At 58.3% G+C, this 20,089-nt stretch overlaps 3 protein-coding genes across 5 annotated transcripts in view; 1 reads left to right on the forward strand and 2 right to left on the reverse strand.

Annotated features, from left to right (window-relative positions):
- CHD5 (chromodomain helicase DNA binding protein 5) overlaps positions 1-4,742 on the reverse strand; it is a 52,007-nt gene extending 47,265 nt beyond the window's left edge. For 2 of the 3 annotated variants that reach the window (XM_054721628.1, XM_054721627.1), the window contains exon 1: positions 4,607-4,742. In XM_054721628.1, the coding sequence (XP_054577603.1) occupies positions 4,607-4,685 (79 nt within the window). In that variant the 5' untranslated portion in view covers positions 4,686-4,742. Of the gene's footprint in view, positions 1-1,724; positions 1,778-4,606 lie in introns of those variants that run through there. The other variant, XM_054721629.1, reaches the window with a different exon arrangement.
- Positions 4,743-10,599: 5,857 nt separating this feature from the next.
- RPL22 (ribosomal protein L22) lies at positions 10,600-18,261 on the reverse strand. The gene is made up of 4 exons (XM_054721630.1): positions 18,180-18,261; positions 16,099-16,203; positions 13,244-13,368; positions 10,600-10,800 (listed from the first exon to the last, which is right to left on the reverse strand). The coding sequence occupies exons 1-4, from the start codon at positions 18,189-18,191 to the stop codon at positions 10,656-10,658; spliced, it is 387 nt and encodes a 128-aa protein (XP_054577605.1). The 5' UTR covers positions 18,192-18,261; the 3' UTR covers positions 10,600-10,655.
- On the forward strand, positions 12,537-12,857 carry LOC103295289 (60S ribosomal protein L37a-like; the record flags this gene model as incomplete). The annotated part of the gene is made up of 1 exon (XM_008151725.3): positions 12,537-12,857. A coding segment is annotated over one exon (321 nt), but the record flags the coding sequence as incomplete, so codon positions are not given.
- Positions 18,262-20,089: the final 1,828 nt, after the last annotated feature.

The following is a 20,089-nucleotide window of genomic DNA, read 5'->3' on the forward strand; positions in this document are numbered from 1 at the left end:
GTTTTACCTGCTAAAGCCCCAGAGAGTGAGACACTCCACACTGTATCCAGGAGCTCGCCAGAGAAGACAGTCGGGAAATGTATGCTGGGTCGATGGATGGATAGATGGATGGATGGGGAGGATGCAGGGGTGGGTGGATGGGAGTGGGGAGGGTGCAGGGGTGGGTGGATGGGAGTGGGGAGGGTGCAGGGATGGGTGGATGGAGAGCGGGGAGGGTGCAGGGGTGGGTGGATGGAGAGCGGGGAGGGTGCAGGGATGGGTGGATGGAGAGTGGAGAAGGTGCAGGGATGGGTGGATGGAGAGTGGGGAGGGTGCAGGGGGGGGTGGATGGAGAGTGGGGAGGGTGCAGGGGTGGGTGGATGGATGGGGAGGATGCAGGGGTGTGTGGATGGGAGTGGGGAGGGTGCAGGGGTGGGTGGATGGAGTGTGGGGAGGGTGCAGGGGGGATGGATGGAGAGTGGTGAGGGTGCAGGGGGGATGGATGGAGAGTGGGGAGGGTGCAGGGGGGATGGATGGAGAGTGGGGAGGGTGCAGGGGTAGGTGGATGGAGTGGGGAGGGTGCAGGGGGGGTGGATGGAGAGTGGGGAGGGTGCAGGGGTAGGTGGATGGAGTGGGGAGGGTGCAGGGGGGATGGATGGAGAGTGGGGAGGGTGCAGGGGGGATGGATGGAGAGTGGGGAGGGTGCAGGGGTGGGTGGATGGAGAGTGGGGAGGGTGCAGGGGGGATGGATGGAGAGTGGGGAGGGTGCAGGGGGGATGGATGGAGAGTAGGGAGAGTGCAGGGGGGATGGATGGATGAGAGGATGCAGGGGTGGGTGGGTGGATGGAGAGTGGGGAGGGTGCAGGGGGGATGGATGGAGAGTGGGGAGGGTGCAGGGGGGATGGATGGAGAGTGGGGAGGGTGCAGGGGGGATGGATGGATGAGAGGATGCAGGGGTGGGTGGTGGATGGAGAGTGGGGAGGTGCAGGGGATGGATGGAGAGTGGGGAGGGTGCAGGGGGGATGGATGGATGGGAGGATGCAGGGGTGGGTGGGTGGATGGAGAGTGGGGAGAGTGCAGGGGGGATGGATGGAGAGTGGGGAGGGTGCGGGGGGGATGGATGGAGAGTGGGGAGGGTGCGGGGGGGATGGATGGAGAGTGGGGAGGGTGCAGGGGGGATGGATGGAGAGTGGGGAGGGTGCAGGGGGATGGATAGGGGGATGGGTAGGAAGTAGGTGATGTGGGAGGTGGCTGGTGAGTGGATGGTTGGTTGGTCTTGGGGTGAGATGGTAGATGTTTGGTGGGAGGGTGGACACATGGGTGGGTGGGTGGGTCCATAACTGACGGGTGGGTGGGTGAGTGCGGTGATGAAGGGACAGACGGCTCTTAGTCTCTGATTAACAGCCTGAGGCACATACCCCACAGGCCAAGCCACTGGGCAAACTGTGCGGCCACTGTGCCTCCCTCCTCCCGATAAGGCGTGTTAAACACTATGGGGCCCCCGGGACACCCCACACCCACCTTCCCAGCGGGGGGAGGGGCAAGCTAGGACGGTGTGGCCCTGGGAGCATGCGGGCCTCACTCCCTCCTGGCCCCTGGGCTCCAGGAAGCCTAAGATGCCCACGTGACTGGGCCAGCCCCGCGGGCACGGGGCACAGAGGCCACTCCACGCCTCCCTCCCGCCAGCCCCGCCGTGGCCTCCCACTCCCACCCTCCTCCCGCCCACCCCCCCCACCCCCGCTTACGGGGTGAGAGCATCTCCGTGGGGAAGGCAGTCGGCTGCCCCCGGGGTGGTGCTCGTTCTAGCAGCCACAGAGTCCTGGGCGCCTCTGCCGGGCGGGCACTGTGACCTAAATGTTCCACCGGCCCGGCTCACCGGTCCTCACAATAACCCTCTGTGAGGTAGCCGGCCCAGTCCCCATTCCACAAGTGGGGACACTGAGGCAGAGGGGCTGGGAACTCGCCCCAAGCCAGGCAGCTGGCCAGCAGAGCCGGGACCGGCTGCTCTTGGGCGCTTGCTTTGCCTGCTTCCGTCCCCCTCACCGGCACCGGCACCGGCACCGGCACCGGCACCACCACGAGGGTGTGGCAGCTGCTGGTCCTGAGCGGAGAGGCCGGCACCCACCCAGCCGTGCCCCTGGAGCAGGCTTGCCCACCTGCCTCTCCGCCGGGGCTGGTTGGGCAAAGCGCCGCGTGGGAAACCAGAGGGGGCGGGGGGAGACGGGCGAGCGGAAAGAAAGTGGGTTTGACAAGTAACAAGTCCAACTGCTGCGGATCCAGACTCAGCGTGACAGCCCAGCCCGCCGGCTGCCGCTGCAAACAGGCGTGGGAACCCGCCGGCTCCGGGCCCACGCAGGGCACGGCCAGGGCTCCGGCCAGGGCCGCAGAGCTGCTGTGACGGAGGGCGCGGGGGCCGCTGGGCCTGGGCGGGGCTGTCACGGTGTCCAGGGGCCAGGGGTGACCTAGGGACTCTCGGCCCCCAGACCTCGAGGCCACAGCCATCTCTTGAGCATTCGCGGTGCCGGGAGCCGGGCACAGCTGGTGACCGAGGGGGTCACACTCCAAGGGAGCCGCCAGGAGCAGCAGTCCGGGGAGGAGGCAGCGCACCAAGTAACTAACGCAGGAGCAGGGTCAGGGGCAACGGGTGGGCTGCACCGGAGCTGGAGGTCAAGCCTCCAGGTGGTGACCTTGAGCTGGACCTGATGACGGGGAGGAGGCGAGGCGAGCAGGTGGAGGTCACGGCCAGGGCTCAAGGGCAGAGGGAGCTGGGGGCCCAGAAGCAGCACGGAGGCCAGCGTGCCTGCGGAGTGTGCACAGGGCAGGGGGGAGCCATCCACGCCGCGGGGTCGGGGCCTGATTGTGGGACGAAGGTGACCCGGCTGCTGGGTGGAGGGTGGGCAGCGAGGACTTGTTAGGAGGCTCCGGAGGGGACCAGCAGGAGCGGACAGTGGCTGGAACCAGGGACATGGAGAGAAGCGGGGGCTTGGGAGGCTCGGGTGGGGGGCACGTGAGGTCTTGCTGGTGGAGGGGGCTGCAGCCCTCAGGCCACAGGGGCCGAAGCAGGACCTCTCCTCTGCAGGGCCTGGGGTTCCTGGGGCCTCGGGGCCAGCCTCCCCCACCCTGGAGCCGTGGGCACAAGCAGCGGGAGAGGGAGACCGGGCGGTGGGCCGGTGACGCTGACCGGGCCCCGGGGCTCTGGCCCACGCACAGGGAGCTGGGTGTCCGCAGACGGAGGGCACTTCTGGGCCCTCCCCTGCCCACAGTGGGCACCGTGACACGACCAGGGAGAGGCAGAGTCTTCAGGAGAAGGGGACAGGGGCCCCACCAGGGGTCGGTGAAGTCCCCGGAATAAGCCTGTTGACGCGTGTTCAGTTGTCCACTGTCCCCCTAAGTGCCGCGTGGGGCCCCGCCCGGAGCACCCGGGGGAGCGGCTCACCGAGCAGCCCGCCCCGGGTAGGACACGGCCCTGTTCCCCTGCCTGTGCCGGCCTCTGCGTTCCTCCCAGGAAATGCGGCTAATTCCCTGGATCGGCCCCGCCCGTGTGGCCACCTCACCCCCATTCCTCTCGCCCCAGCAGGCGCTTCGCAAAGTTGGCCAGACTGTCTGAAAGGTGGGGTGAGGCTGGGCTCCAGCAGGGCCCGGTTCCCGTGTCAAAGCAGGCACACAGGCAGGGAGGGAGGAGGCCCTGTGGGCATGGCCCCCCCCCCCGAGGGGCCCCCTCACTGGGAAGACAGTGCGGCCTGGGCAGCTGCTGCCCGCTGGGCCCTCCTCACCGCCTGCACAGGACGTGGGGGACCAACCTGTGGCCTATTCTTTCCCCTGGCGACGCACACGACTGGGCCAGGGAGCCCCTGGGCGGCCCACAGGTCTCCCGGCACAGGAGGCCCAGGAGGGAGGGAGGCCCTGGCCAGCTGTGCCAGGCGGGGGCTGTCCCAGAGACACGGGGAGCGGTCAGCTGAAGGCTGGCACGCAGGCTCCCATGTTTATGCTGCTGAGAGGGAGGCGAGGAGGGCGGGCCGGGCGCAGGCCCACAGCAGGCAGGTGGGCAGGGAGGCACCTCTGCCCGGCGGTCACCGAGGCTGCGCCCGGCAAAGTGCTTGGGAGCGGCTCACAGCCCGGGCTGGGCACGGGGAGCAGGAGTCGGAGCCCACAGCCCCAGCCGCGGCCCTCGTGGGCCTGAAGGAAGCGGTTCCAGCCGGGGCTCTCACGGGGTCCCCACGCGCGGCCCGTCCGAGCCCCACGCCCGGCCCCACCCAGCCCGCCCTGCAGCCGAGATGGCCCAGCCCCCGGGCGGCCGGAGGCGCGCAGGGCGAGAGCGAGGGGTGAGCGGCTCCCGGAGCCGAGCGAGATTCCGCCCCCTTCAAGGGCACGCGGCTGACCCCGGGCGCCGCGCCCCTCCCCACCGGGCGCCCGGCGCAGCCCCCGCCCCCCGCACGGTCCTCCGAGTGGCGCCCGGTGGCCCCGATCGCGGCCGCCCGCGCCGCGCCCCTGCGCCCTTGGCGGTGCGGAGCCAGCGGGGCGGGAGCGCAGCCTGGAGCCGGGCACCCCGCCCGCGCCGCCCGCGCCGCCCGCGCCGCCCGCCGGTCCTCGAGCCCCGCGGCCCGGCCCCGGCCGGCGCCCCGCTCACCTGACATCTCGTCCTCGTTCTCCATCTGGTCCGCGAACAGCCGCGGCAGCGCCTCCTCGGTGCCCAGCGGGCCCCGCATGCCCGGCGCGGGGGGGAGGGGAGGTGGGCGCCCCCCCTCCCGCCGGGCGCGGTGCCAGCCTTAACCCGTACGCTGCCGGACTGGTGAGCGCGGCGGGCGAGGCGGCCTCGGCGAGAAGATGGCGGCCGCCAGCCCCCCCACCCCCCCAAACCTCCACCCTCCCGTCTCGACCCCCCTCCTCTAGGCCGCCTTCGCTCTGCGCCCGCAAAGCCCGGGCCGCTCCGCCCACCGCGCCCCGCAGCCGAGTCCGCAGCCGGCGAGGGTGGCGGTGGCAGCGCGGGCGGCACGGCGGCACGGCGGGGGGGCGCACACATGCCCGGATTGTGACGTCCAGTCTGGTTGCTGTGGCAACCCCATCCCATCGTTCCGGCAGCACGACTAGTTAACAGCAGAGAACAAGTTGGGGACTAGTCCGGAGCCTCCGGGTGCAGGGAGGGGGCCGAGCGCCCCGGGAGGAGGAGCCGTCGAGGTCCCCGCGCGCCAGGGGACCCGACGGCCGGTCGAGCGGGCAGCTGGCCTAGGGCGAGCGGCGGGGTGGGAGGCCGGGAACCGCCGCCCGCGCACCGGCCCGCCCCGCCCCGCCCCGCCCGCCGGGAACGCGCGGGCCCCGGGTTCCGAAGGGCGCGGGGCAGGGTCCCTGGGGCGGCGCGCGTTCCGCTCACACGCACGGGGACTGTCGCCTCTCGGCGCCCGGCGCAGCCCCGACTCGGTTCTAGCCCCGTTCGAACCTCCTTGGGAAAGAGGGTCAGAAGGGAAAGGTGTCCCGCACGCGGGGACGGGGCGCTCCGTTGGCTGGGGGTCGGATTCTTCCAGAAACATCCGTGCAGGCTGGCTCCTCCCCCACCCCGTCGCACCCGCTCCCACCGCCCACGTGCCCTCTTCCAAAAAGCCCTCCAGGCTGGACCCAGACCTGGGGCGGGTGGAAGGGGGTGCGGGTCGGCGTTCTCTGTGCCTGAAACTCCCTCAGAAGCGCCGGGCGCCGAGCGGGAAGGAAGCCGCCAGCCCCCGCTGTGCCAGGTGAAGATGGGCCGGGATTGGAAACGGGCGCAGCCAGGCCAGCCCACCTGCCGTCCTAAAGCTGCTCTAAGGCGCCAGTCTCAGTGGCCGGCAGGATGGCCAGCTCCCTCACTTAGAGGGGCAGTAAGGGGGGGCACCCTCACCTCACTGCCTCCGCCAGAAACGTTTGGGGGAGCCCACTGGAGCCATGTGGCTGCCAGGGACCTGCCTGACTTGGGAGTCCGCACTGGGAAGCTCTTTGGAGCACCAGCCCCGCAGGTCCTGGCTGACACCTGACCCCACCCCCCACACTGGCATCGCCAGGAGGGCTCGCCTTTGCTGGGGCCTTTGGGGAACCAGGAGAGTGTGCCTGTCCTGGGCAAGCCCTTTCGGAGAGGTGGCCACCGCCCCAGCCACAGTGAGTCTAAGCGGTGTCCAAGCTGTGACCAGGCAATGGATGGCCTGGGAAAATGTGGAGCCACTCTTTCCTCCCTCCCCATCCAAACTGGTAGCCAGCAAGCCCCAGGCACAGCTGCTTCCTTCATTCCTGGGTGAGGGCAAGGTGCCGGAAGCTCTTCTGCGGGGTCGCTTTTAAACCCACGAGACGAAGGGGCCCAAGCAGGCAGCGGCAGGGCAAGGCCCAGGGGGCAGGAGGCGGCTGAGAGCGTGGAGGACTGCTGGTGGTCTCGGGCTGTATTTCCCATCCGGGCATCTCGCCGAGCCCGAACACCGGCACCCCAGCACCCCGGCACCCGGCAGGCCTGCATTTCCCTGACAAAGTGCCTTGCTCTTCCAGGCCTGCTAACCACCCAGGAAAATCCCTAAGCGCCACCGAACATGCCACCCCTCAGCTACCAGCCCCGCCGCCCAGCGTGCAGGTGAGGCCAGGACGCTCCACAGGTTCCCTGTCCCACTTCAGAGAAACTGACCATCGTTCCCACCACCACAGCGACCCCCTGCACACACACACACACACACACACACACACACACACTCACACGCACACTCACACACACACATGCACACACACACGCACACGCACGCACACACACACACACACACTCGCACACACACACACACACACACACACACACACACCACACTCACACACACACACACACACACACACACACACACACACACCTTGGCTCAGCTAAGAAAGGGAAGGCGGGGAGAGCAGTTCCAGCTGCTTCACTGGGCACTACTGGAGTTGATGCTCGTCACTCCGGAGCCTCTCTCCATCCTGTCCTCGCCCCCCAAAAAGTGAAAATGCAACCAATTCTGCAATTCTGAGAACAAGGAATCGAGCCATTAAGGTTCGTTTCAGGAAGACCCTCCTGTTTGCTGTAGAGCTTGTAATTACACTTCAGTGAAAATTCAAAGTACATTTTTAAAAATTAACATACCGGTGAGCCCTGGCCAGATCGCTCAGTGGTTAGTGTTGGCCCTCGGGCTGAAGGGTTTCAGGTGCAATTCTGGTCAAGGGCAGGTACCTCAGTGGAGTTCCTCAGCTCTGGCAGGGTGGGTGGGAGGCAGCTAACCAACGTGTCTCTCTCACTTCCATGTTTCTCCCCCCTCCTCTCTCTCCCTTCCACTCTCTGGAAACCAATGGGGACATATCCGCAGGTGAGGATTAGACATACATATCAGCACCAAGGAAAAAACGTTCCCCGAGGCCGGAGCTGCACGCTGGTAACTCCGCACACACACCGCTGCCTCTGAGCTCCTCCTAAAGGCAGGTCCCCTCATCCTGTGAGGACAGTTCCCTTAGCAGCATGTCCCCTCACGGCCATCTGATGGCCCCCCGTTTTAGAGGCCGCTTTAGGGCAGTGAAGTGCTATCTCCCACACCCCCACCAGTCAGCAGGTCCCAGCTCTGACTGGGCCTCAAGAGCAGGTGCGGTCACTGGCAGGATGGCAGTCTCCCTTGAAATGAGGGGTGAGCACCCCGTGTACAAGGCCTCTCATTTGCACTTGAAGCCCTTCTCTGGGGGAGCCTCCTTCTGCCAGAATCCAAATCACTTGGGGGTGGGAGGGGCTCTCAGGCAGGCTCCGGGCCGTGGCCGTGAGAGAATGCTTGTATAAGCCTTAAAGCAGCCCCTGGACACGGCCTTACCTGCTCCCGCTCGGCCGAACAGCCTAGAAGAGAGGATGCGGATCCGCAAATCCCAGTGGTAGGAAAAGGTCTCGATGACAAGACCTTAGGGTACTTTCCGAGACGAGCACCCTCCTGGCACCATTTAAGGCAGACTCCCCCCCCCCCTCCCCCCCGTTTCCTCCGCACGGCCTCCTGGCTGGGATGGCACAGCCCCAGACCAGGCCTCTTACCTTCCAGAAAGAGGCGCCACCACAGCCGAGTACCCCAAAGCAGAGGCTGCTCACAACTCAGCCGCACCCCCAGTGGGAACCCAGCCAGCCTTGCTCTGTCCAGGGTCCCTTGGTACTGCCAAGTCTGTAACTGGCCCATCAGGGACCCACATCCTAGGTGTCCCCTCCTCCCACTTGATAAGCTTGGGGAGCGGGGTCACAGGAAGGACCGCAGCAGCAAGAGGAAGGAATGGAAGTGGGCCCCCAAAGCCAACGTCCAGGCTCCCTGAGGTTACCCTAGCCTCACGGGGGTCCTGCTCCCCTTCCAAGAAATCAAGGGTCCCCTAAAAGGCTGAGCTCTCAACACCCCAGCACATTGTGGGACTTGGACCAACTGTCTTTAATGTGTTGGATAGGATCGAACCCTCTGCCTGCCCCACGCTTCTGGCACATGGGGAGCTCAGGCCCTGGTCTCTGGGCCAAGGACGCCCCTCGGGGAAAAGCAGGGAGGGGTCGAGGAGGCTTTTGAAAGGAAAACAAATACCAAACCTCCAAGGGAGACGTGCCCAGGTAGAGGAGCTGGTGGTGACCAGTCAGCCGAGAACAAGGCTGTTCCAACTTCCTATTTCGCTTCTTCTATGATCTTACATCTCAGCTTGAAGCTCCCCGGGACCCAATCTGCTCCTGCGCCTTTCAGATCAGGCAGGTGACTCCGAGGCGGATACAAAGGACTGGTCTGCAGTGCTTCCGGCACCGCTGGTGAACGGGTGGAACGTAAGGAGGTTCCCACTGCATCGCCCCCTCAGAGAAAGAAGCACCGCTCACTGCAGAGCTCAGCTCTGTCACTGCGGCCTCACTGGGGCAGCGGCGCAGCGAAGGTGAAAAGGGGCGTAAGGAACTTCTTCTCAAGGTAATGAAGACCCAGATCACTGTCAACGGCAATGAGGACAAACTCAATTGCTTCTAAATAGATCAACATGACAATCCCTTAAAGAAAAAACCTTGCACAGTAACAGTAGCCACGTTAGCCACTTTAATATAAAATGTGATCAAAACTCAATTACAAGAGTTCAAAAAGGCATAGAAAAACCAATGTTCCAATTTTATTACAAGTTTTGAAACCTGGGAGTTTTTTTTAAGTATATGTTAATTTCAGCCCAGGGTTAATATTTGACAACCAGACAATTACTACAGGGCAACAGCAATGCAACGAACAAGTGAAACGTGCCAACCCGTCATTCACTTACTACAGAGACCGCATCGCGCCAGGGGAGCCAGAGCAACTGCAGCCCAGTTAAATGTGGAAGAACCCCTTCCGGGCGGGGAGACATGCAACAATTCTGCTCTGGGAAATTTGCATAGAAATAGAAAATGCTAGAGCCTTCATCATGGCAAATGAAACTGCAAAGCCTCAACATGTTCAAGGCAACCCGAGGAGGAGCAAATGCTAAGTAGGAGCCACGGTAGGACTCCAGCATCTAATTTCCGGCTACGCCGCCAGCAGAGCACAAGAATCTGGGGTGTGGCAGTTAGCGGAGGGCAAGCTCTGTAAAACAGGATTCTACACACCAGTCTTAAGACAATGCAGACACTGCTGCAGAATTGTTTTGGAAGGGCATAAGGCATCAGGGTCTCTTTCCAGTCACTTGAAAAACCTCCTGATTTTGTCAGCAACGATCACATCTGTGCAGCCTGAGGTCGCCTCCTGCAGATCTTGGCCTCTGCAACGGCAACAAGATCCCGAGATGAGCCCTCGTGTTCCTCTGCTGCCCCGTGTCACGCAGGAGCAGGCTGGGGTCCTGCTTAGTGCCCGTTTGCAGAATGACTGCTGCATGACTTCCAGCCACGGCCTACATGCATGGAGTGACTGTCCCCAGGCATCTCAACATTTCTTTCAGCCTGAACTCTCTCCCAATCACTTGTCGCTCGTGCCCATTCCCCCGCCCCCTCCACCTGTGAAGAGACTGGGGTCTGAGCAGCAGAGACTTCCCACCCAGGACCTGCACAGATGCTGACATCTGGAAGCTCTATTCTTCCTCATCTCCGGCTCCCCCTGCTGGAGTGACAGTGTGCTGCAGACTTGGAGAAACAAGGACTATTTACAAATTCATTTTGTGCACTTTCCATTTAAAACCTGGACTTTTAGAGTTGCCTCCAAACCCTTTCCTGGGGGCAGCGGAGTGCACAGCATCGCCCAAGGACCAGTTTATTTCTAGAGGAAGAAGACAGATTAACATACATAATAACTGTAATCAAAAACTAAAAGACAAATGCCCAGCACCCTGCATGTTCCCACCTGGAGGCGCTCAGACACAAGTCACTGGTTTGCTTCCACTGAAAAGGGAGCCCGCGTTTGCTGTACTCGGAATCACTTTTTAAAGCAAAACAGTGACTAACAGGGCTCACACCCCCACGCCCTTACACCGATCGATGTCAAACCCTTGTCAGTTCCCTCGGGAGCCTCACTCTCCTATTCTGGTGTGACTCCCATGAGAACTGACATTTTCAAGCAGAAAGAGTCTAATTACAAAGTGAGTGGCGTCCCAGTGAAGCCCTTTTACTGCGATTTCCGTTTTCTGCTCACACTGTAGAGATACAAGGAAAACCACCGATTTGGTTCCCAAGTTTTATTCAAGAACTCATACAAAATTTGCCAGATAAATGAGCTTTAATCCTCATCTTCCTCCTCCTCTTCATCCTGGTTTATCTGGAAGTAACGCAATTCGTAACTCTCTTTGCTGTTAGCAACTACGCGCAACCAGTCCCGTAGGTTATTCTTCTTCAGGTATTTTTTGGTGAGATATTTCAAATACCTGCAGAGAGAGGACATTTGAGAACTCCTCCAAACACCCAGCCTTCTTTACTCTCAAATATTGTAAATTTTATGAAACCCTTGCATTCAAAGTCATTACAATTCAAGGTGCTTCCCCGCCTTTAAAAAAACGGCCAAGAGAAGGCAAACAGACCAGGCCAGTGGTCTAACAAGAGAGCCACCTTTCATCTAAACGGCAATAAAAATGAGACAGACGAGATGTGAGAGTTGTCCATGAAACAACAGCAAATGCCTACGAAATGATTTTGCATGGCCCCTGGAGAAAGAGCTCATGGTCAACTGACAAGCACATAAGCTTAGTGCCCTGTTCTGAGGAAGCACGAGGCTTCCAGTGAGCGCCACATCACCCTCCCGGAGTCCGACCTCCGTGCGAGGCTGTTCAGGCTCTGGGGCTGCCTCAGGGCTGTGCTCTGTACGCTCACTTCTGCTCTGTGACACTCACATCCCAACGCCCGGGACAGGCTCCACCCGCCACCCCGGCCCCAGCGCTGCAGGGAGAGCACCCCCTCACTCTCCTGTCTGCTTAAGAGGCCCTGGGTTCTATCTACGCCAGACCTTCCCAGAGCCACAGAGAGAAGGGGGACTAGACGCCAAGCAAACCCACTGCTGGGCAAAGTACCCTCTCACACCAGTTTCTCCCTCTGTAACAGGAGCCATGCCACCTGACAGCTCAGACTGTCCGGAGACGAATGAGACGCACAGGCAAGCTGGCATGTTAACAAGGACCCACGTTAACGGGAACAGTCACACCGCCAAGAAATGAACACTGCCCAACAGCGTTAGGCCAACAGTCATCTTCCCGAAGATGTGAAGACCTCGGTTCAATTCTATCCACGTTTCCCGACATAAAAATAACCCACTCTGGCTGTCCCATCTAAAAAGAATTCTTCGTTCCTTTATTATTTCTACCGCGTGCCTTCAGGTGTGTGAGATTTTTCATATCAGCATGTGCGGAGGAGCTGGGGGAGAGCTGCAGAAGCTCGGAGACAGCGAGAGGAAGTGGAGGCGGGGCACCTGGGTGGTCGAAGGAAAGAACTCCGTTCACCAGACAGGAGCTTCCAGAGGGAGGCTCCTTCCCTCGCCAGGGGGCGAAGAGCAGGGAATGCGTGGAAAGCAGTAAGCCGTGCTGGGAGACATTCTCACGAGGTCGGGGAACGAAACAGGTCACAGGGAGATCCCAGCACCTTCCTCAGGGCTCCGGGAAGCCAGCAAGTTGGTGTGTACACCCTGGAGTCCCTCCCTAAGCTGCAACGACCCCTTTATCCAACCCGTCAGCCAGGCGAACAGGAGGCCTTCACTTACGCTCTTAAGTCACCTCTCAACTGATCTCATTAAAAATAAAAGCAAAGGCTTAACTATAACCAATTTGTCCTCACACACCTTTGAATTTCCCACTAACTGATACAGTTTGATAAAAAAAACTCCTAAGAATATGCCCAGCTCTGGGATGGGAGCTGCGTATAAACATGCCCAATTCTTTAGCAACTTGCAGTGCTTTCACTTCACCCTCAAAGCAATAACCAGACAGCCCTGGCCGAACAGCTGCTGGCTGGAGCATTGCCGTGCGCACCAAAAAGTCGAGGGTTTGATTCCTGGGCAGGGCACATGCCCAGGTTGGGGGTGCCATCCCCAATCGGGGTGCCTACAGGAGGCAACAGATGGATGTTTCTCACAATAATGTTTCTGTCTGTCTCTCTCTCACTTCCTGTCTAAAAAAACCTGAAGTTTCACCTCTCGGCGTCCAACCTAGTTCGCAGCGACAGGGCTAAACGCACCAAGAAGGTCGGAATTGTCGGGAAATACAGGACCCGTTATGGCGCCGCCCTCAGGAAAATGGTGAAGAAAACTGAAATCAGCCAGCACGCCAAGTACACTTGCTCCTTCTGTGGCAAAACCAAGATGAAGAGGCGAGCTGTGGGGATCTGGCACTGTGGTTCCTGCATGAAAACAGTCGCTGGTGGTGCCTGGACCTACAGCACCACTCCTGCCGCCACAGTAAAGTCAGCCAGCAGACTGAAGGAACTGAGAGACCAGTAGAAGCTCCACAGTTTGAAACTATAATAAATGGGTTAATTTATATAACAACAACAACAACAACAAAAACCTGAAGTTTCAGATTCCTCGTACAATGATCACATTTACAGGTAGAACATGGAATTAAAATGGACAGCTCTTCCCTGTGGCCTAGGGGCAGAGGAGCAACGCCATCCTGGAGAATGCAATCTGCGCAACCCGCCCCTTTCCTGCCTGAGACACTACCACCAAGCTGCACACGTGTAGCCATCACAGCAGCATTCCTTCACTCACTCACTGCCCTGCGCTGGCTCTGCTCCAGTTCAGATGCAACTCCAAATGCGACCACGCACTCCACCCGGGGCGGAGTCCCCCTGCGGGTGCAGGCCAGCGGCACTCAGCTCCCCTACCTTTTGGAAAAAGGCACCTCAGACGTTACAGTGATCTTACTCTTGCTTCTTTCAATGGTTACAACCCCGCCGCCGAGATTCCCAGCTTTTCCGTTCACTTTGATTCTCTCCTGAAGAAACTGCTCCTGTAAAAACCATCCAATTGACCCATTAGCAGTGACACCGTCACCTATCTCACCAGATTGTTATACTGCTTACACTGAAGTTTTTTAATGTTCAATCTTTGTAGAAATTATAGCAGTTCTTTAGCTATTAATAGATGATCTAAAATCTAATAGCAATTAGAAAATGGCACTATCGCCCTGGCCAGTGTGGCTCACTTGGTTGAAGCATTGTCCTGTACACTAAAAGGTGATGGGCTCGGCCGAAACCGGTTTGGCTCAGTGGATAGAGCGTCGGCCTGCGGACTGAAGGGTCCCGGGTTCGATTCCGGTCAAGGGCATGTACCTTGGTTGCGGGCACATTTCCAGTGGGAGGTGTGCAGGAGGCAGCTGATTGATGTTTCTCTCTCATCAATGTTTCTAACTCTCTATCCCTTTCAATTTCAATTCCTCTCTGTGAGAAATCAATAAAATATATTAAAAAAAAAAAAAAAAAGGTGGTGGGTTCGATTACCAGATAGGGCGTGTGTGGAGGCAACCAACTGATGTTTCTCTCTCTCTCTCTCTCAAATCTTTTTTTTTTATATATTTTATTGATTTTTTAGAGAGAGGAAGGGAGGATAGAGAGTTAGAAACATCGGTGAGAGAGAAACATCGATCAGCCACCTCCTGCACACCCCCTGCTGGGGATGTGCCCACAACCAAGGTACATGCCCTTGACTGGAATCGAACCTGGAACCCTTTAGTCTGCAGGCCAACGCTCTATCCACTGAGCCAAACCGGTTAGGGCGCAAATCTTTTTTTTTAAATAGCACTACTCAACTTTATTTACAAATCAAATATGAAAACAAAATCCTAGCATGAACATACTTGACTGGTTCCACACAAGATCAAATGTGTGTCTACATGGAAGACACTGACTCATGGGTCAAAGATCGAGCAGACAGGAAAGCCAGGGCCGAACTGCTCCAAGCTTGCTATAGGCAACCAAAGTTACAAGCAACTTCTGAACGTAAGGAGCATAAAGCATTGTCCTCAGCAACCTAGTACAAGGAGCAAACACACAGTGACGCCATGGCCGGTGGGCTCAGTGGTTAGAGCGTCCGCCCAAACCCAAAGGGCTAAGGTTCGATTCCGGTCAAGGGCACAGACCTCGGTCGCAGGTTCCCCGCCCCAGGTGGGATGCACTGGGGAGGCAACCAATTGATGTGGCTCTCTCACATGGATCTCTCTCCTCTCTCCCTTCCACTCTCTAAAATCAATGAAAAAAAGATCCTCGTGAGGGTTAACCAAAAAAAAAGTGACCAAAACAATCCCAGATCCGCTCCGGGCCACATGCCTGGTGCAGGAGGGGCAGTGGCCCAGGAGCCCGGAGACGGGCTCTCAGCAAGCCCCGTGGCCGCCGCGCTGGTCCTTGACCTCTGTGGGCTTCAGGGGTCTTTGTCCAAAAAGGAATATTCTTTCTGGTTCTCTTTCCCCCCGTTTGTTTTTATTTTCTTTCTATTGCAATGATAATGCAATTCCTACAATCCTCTGTTTAAACCTCCAACCCACAACAAACTGGTGGAGAGTAAAGTGATTAGGTCAGAACTCCACTTCTGCACCTTAGACTCATAAGTGACTCGTTTTCTATCCTAGGGAGACTTCCAGAAGGAAAGACAATCACAGACACAGACACAGAGGAGCGGAGGGAAGGGAGGAAATAACTCCTCCAGCGCAGTCACCGGGGAGGAGAGTAAAATGCCAACCGGAGCTGCGGAATCAGGGAGCGAGGCCGATTTATTTTCCTCATTTTCCTTCTCACATTCTCCGCTCAGTGGAGCTCATAAACATGGGTTTCAACAGAGTCCCCTCATTTTCAAGATCTGCCTTCACTTTGTCTTTACTTTCTTCCGTTTTGCTATCTGGTTCCTTATGGGAAATCTAAATTAGAACTCATTTCCTATGCACACTTACCTAGTATTAAAGTGATGTGTTTATTTTTTAAATGTTTTTATTCGTTTTTAGAGACGGGAGAGGGATAGAGATAAAAACATCAATGAGAGAAACATCCTGAATCAGCTGCCTCCTGCACGCCCCCTACTGGGGACTGAGTCCCAAACCTGGGCATGTGCCCTGACTGGGAATCATCCAGTGACCTCTGGATTCATGGGTCAACACTCAACCACTGAGCCACACTGGCAGGGCAAGGCTGACTTTTCTACATTTAAGTGAAAGAGAGGACCATTGGGGAACAGGCCAAACAGAGACAGATCTAAACACACCCAGGCTCCCGTTACAAGTCACATGCAGGACACTCCACAAGCGCGGAGCTCTGACCGGGACAGGGAAGTCAGGAGACGCTGCCGCCAGCCCACGCTCCGGTCCAGCAGGCAGGGCCAGGCCAGGGCCAGGCAGCCCCTTGTCCCTGAGGATCAGGGTCTGTCCCTTTATGCTCAGTCACACCGAGTGCAAAGGGGCTGTGGATCTGAGGACGTTCGCCCGTTTCCTGGTAACGTTTGAGTAAAATCGTTTTTGGACACCAAAGGAGGAAAACCAGCAGAGGAGGCAGTTCGCCAGCACAGGTGTGCTGCGGTCCCACCTGTCTATTCACCGCGGCTGTTACACACACAGACGTCAGGACTGAGATACCAGACCACGCTCCGTTCGAGCAGAGCCAGAACCTGGCGGCCCGGGAGCCGAAGCAGGAGCGTGCGCCCGCAGGTCTTCTCAGCCACCTCAAAGTCCATTACTGGCATCAAGGGCACAACTTACAAAGTTGGCAGCGTCCATGATTCCATCTTCTACGGGGTGGGTGCAGTCCAGCGTAAACTTCAGAACCTGCTTCTTTTTTTTGCCCCCCTTCGCCACGAGCTTTTTCTAAGAAAAGGACACAAACAGAGATGACGGCACAGGCTCCCATCCACACACAAAAAATGAAAAGAACCCAAACACCGACGGTGTAAAAGCCCATTCAAATGCAAACCCACAGCGTGGTGTTCCCTCCCGAGGGCGACCAGCGCCATCGTCCGCCCAAGAACGGAGGAGGGACAGGACACCAGGCAAGCCGAGGCCTTTCCCACGGGGAACCCTTCCTGAACTCTTGACCCATTTACACTTTCCAGCCTCCCCAATCTCGAAGGGCGTGAAGGTCTGTTAGCTCAGTGGTCGGCAAACTCATTAGTCAGCAGAGCCAAACATCAACAGGACAACGACTGAAATTTCTTTGGAGAGCCAAATTTTTTTAACTTAAACTTCTTCTAACGCCACTTCTTCAAAATAGACTCACCCAGGCCGTGGTATTTTGTGGAAGAGCCACACTCAAGGAGCCAAAGAGCCGCATGTGGCTCGCGAGCCGCGGTTTGCCGACCGCTGTGTTAGCTTATGAGCCACAATAAAATACTTTCCCCTCTCTGACATGAAATTCCCGTAAGTACTTATCTCATTCCTGAATTCAGGCACAGGCATACAAATAAATGCTTGCACACCTAAAACAATTCTCATCTAAAATCAACACCTGTCCTGACTCTCCAGACCAGGGTCCTGGCCCAGAGTAGCCGGTTCTCCCTTAAAACCTTCTCACCTCGCTCCTCAGAGCAGCAAGGTCACTGTGCATCCTAGAATCCCACACACCCACCCGAGGGGAGGGTAAGGGGAACCTCGGTCTAGTTACAACTCTACCGTCAACCATTTCTGGCATTTTCAAACCATCAGCTGGCACAGATCCTACACGGTTCTAGCTCCTTTAGCCTCACAAAGGAGCTTACGTCAACCTTCTCCCTGTACAAACGCCAACACCATTAAAAAAGCATTTGTACAATCTACTTACCTGTAACTCCACTCTAAAAAGCTTTTGCAGAATCTAAAAATACCTTCACAAGCACACACCCAAAAGCCCCCTTTAGGCTTCAAGGAACTTCATCTAAAACTTGCAATAATTGGGCCAACTTTTCAAACATGCGGCTACTGCAAAAACCACTGCCTTTTTAAGGCCTCTCCTCCTAGTTACAATCCAGAGGGCTGCTTTCAGGTCTACCCCCGGAAATACACAACCAGCAAGTAAAAAAAAAACAAAACCCTGCCATCACCGTTTTAAACCAAAAACACACAAATGCCCAGACGCACCAAAAGCCCACTCGAGAGGAGTAAATGATCCGAAAATGTTAACAGGGGTGGCCCACCATGAGGGGAGGGGAGGGGAGGAAGCCAACTTTCTTCCAGCGACCAGCTTAGAGCGCGATCCGCAGGCAGCGACACGCGGTCGCCGCGCCACGCCGCCCCGTCCCTGCCCGGCGCCGGGAACCCAGCCCGAACCGAAAGGGTCTGGCCGGCTGCGCCCTGAAGTGACTTCCTCTGGGGACGCCACAGGGGTCCTCGAAGTCGGGGCTCTCCCTGAAATCAGACCACCTTCCGCGGGCACTGCCACTCGTCCCCGAGTCCGGGCCGTAGGCTCCCCGGATGCGCGGCTCCCAGGGGTGGCAGGTCCCCTTCTCCTTCCCGCCCTCCGCCCAGGTAACGAGGCCCCGACCCCGGCTGCCTCCCGCCGGCCGGGCTCCAGGCGCCGCTGGCCGGCCCAGGCCGCAGCCTCGGCACCCCAGCTTCCCGCTGGCCGCCAGCGAGGGCCCGAGCCGCGGCCTCCGGGCGCTGCGGACCTGCCTCCCGGGCCCCAGGCCGCGGCCTCCTCCGCCCACGGCGTGCCGAGCCGGGCGGCGGCCCCGACCCTAGCCGGCCCGCCTGCCAGCCCAGCCCCGGGCGGACGCTGCCGAACGCCGTCCCACGCGAGCCGCGTAGGAGCCGGGCCCGCGAGGCCCACGTGCCCGCCCCGGAGCCGAGGCCTCACGCGGAGCCATACTAACCACGGGAGCCATGGCGGCCGCGGAGGCAGAAAGGGAGCCGAGCGCACTGCGCAGACGCGAAGAGCCCGCAGCGCGCAGAGCACGCAGGGCCCAGGCCGTACCAATCGCTCCGCCACGCCCCTCGGTCATCACTGCGCCCGGTTCAGTACGATCGGGGAGCGATTGCTTTCGCCTGTTTGCAAAGCCGGTCCTGTGGAAGGCCTGGACTCAGGATGGGACAGGGGCTGGGTGGACCGTCTCACTGCGAAGGGTGGGAGTGGGGGAGCCCGGGCAGATCGAGCCCAGAGAGAAATAAAGGGGTACGCTCTACGTTTCAGAGGCTTGGAAAGAAAAAGAAATTCACCAGAGCATGAATTACCAGCTAATAGGATGGGAGTGGGACCCATCAACCTGGGAGGAGAGGCCAGGCCCTTGTGGCCCTGGGGTCCCCATATCGAGGGCCCTCTGGCTTCTTCCTACCTGGTACTCAGTTGGAAGCTGGGGCTGTATCTCCCAGCGCTGGCCAGGTCAGGTATGCTCTCCTGTGCGACCCCTTCACAATCTCAGATGCAAGCCGCCCGCCCACTGACCTCCTCCTGGTTTCCAGTTCTGCCAGTGCTTCTCAAACTGGCCTGGCGCCAGGAGTCTCCTGGGGGCCCGGTTAACATGCAGAGTCCTATCCCAGCCGGTGTGGTTCAGTGGTTGATCTTCGACCCACGAACCCGGTCCTGGTCAGGGCACATGCCCGGCTTGCAGGCTCCATCCCCAGTAGGGGGCGTGCAGGAGGCAGCCAATCAATGATTCTCTCTCATCATTGATGTTTCTCTCTCTCTCCCCCTTTCCCTTCCTCTCTGAAATCAATAAAAATATTTTTTTAATAAAGTTGCCTAGAGAGTTCCCAGCTTTATGTTTGGGGGAACATCTTTTCATATAGCCTTAGTTATAAAGTGTCTATATAAAAATCTTTTTTGTTGTTTAAATTTCTTTATTGATTGAGGTATCATATATTTGTCCTCATCCCCCCATTCCCATCCCCCACCCCTCCCCACGCATGCCCCCACCCCCCTGTTGTCCTTAACCACTGGTTAGGCTCATATGCATGCACATAAGTCCTTTGGTTGATCTCTCCCCTTTATCCCCACCCTCCCCTACCTTCCCTCTGAGGCCCGACAGTCCGATCGATGCCTCCTTGTTTCTGGGTCTATTCTTGTTCATCAGTCTATGTTGTTCATCATTTCCCCTAGATGAGTGAGATCATGTGCTACTAGAAATACACTTATAAGAACCAAAAATGAGACAAGCAATAATGGTTATGCTGAAAGGCAAATGAATCAGTCTGTAGTGAGTTTCTTTCTGGGCCTAAAAATCTTTTTAAAATAAAATAAAATGCAGAGTCCTCGTCATTGGCCCATGTGCTTGAGACGGTGCATTTCTCACAAACTCCCAGGAGCTGCTGCTGCTGCTGGTTCATGGACCACAAGTTGAATAGCAAGGGTCTTCTTCCCAGGCCTACAGTCGATTGGCTGTGACAAGAAGGAAAACAATTCAGGATGTTCTAAATTAAAATCACAGCGGCTGGGAGTGAGAGCAAGAGAACAGTTACCCTGCTAATAGCTGTGGGCCAGCTCTGACAGAGAAAGGACTCCTCACATTCCCTTCTATCTGTTCAAATTTAGGGCTAATTTCCAGGTGGCTATTTCTGGGATTATTGACCCCTAGGGCCCTCTGCTTCTTTACACACGAACTTTCCCATCTGCTGCCAGGAGAGCGTACCCGACCGGGCCAGCGCTGGGAGATACAGCTAATCCACAGGAGCGGACACTTCTCCCTTGCGGACTCTGCCGAACTGGCCCCACTTCTTTCCTGTAAATTTATTCCAGCTCCTGGGAACTTGTACTTGCTGCTCCCTCTGCTTTGAACTCTTCCTGGCG

Source organism: Eptesicus fuscus, chromosome 9 (genome assembly GCF_027574615.1).
Source record: "Eptesicus fuscus isolate TK198812 chromosome 9, DD_ASM_mEF_20220401, whole genome shotgun sequence".
NCBI lineage: Eukaryota > Metazoa > Chordata > Mammalia > Chiroptera > Vespertilionidae > Eptesicus > Eptesicus fuscus.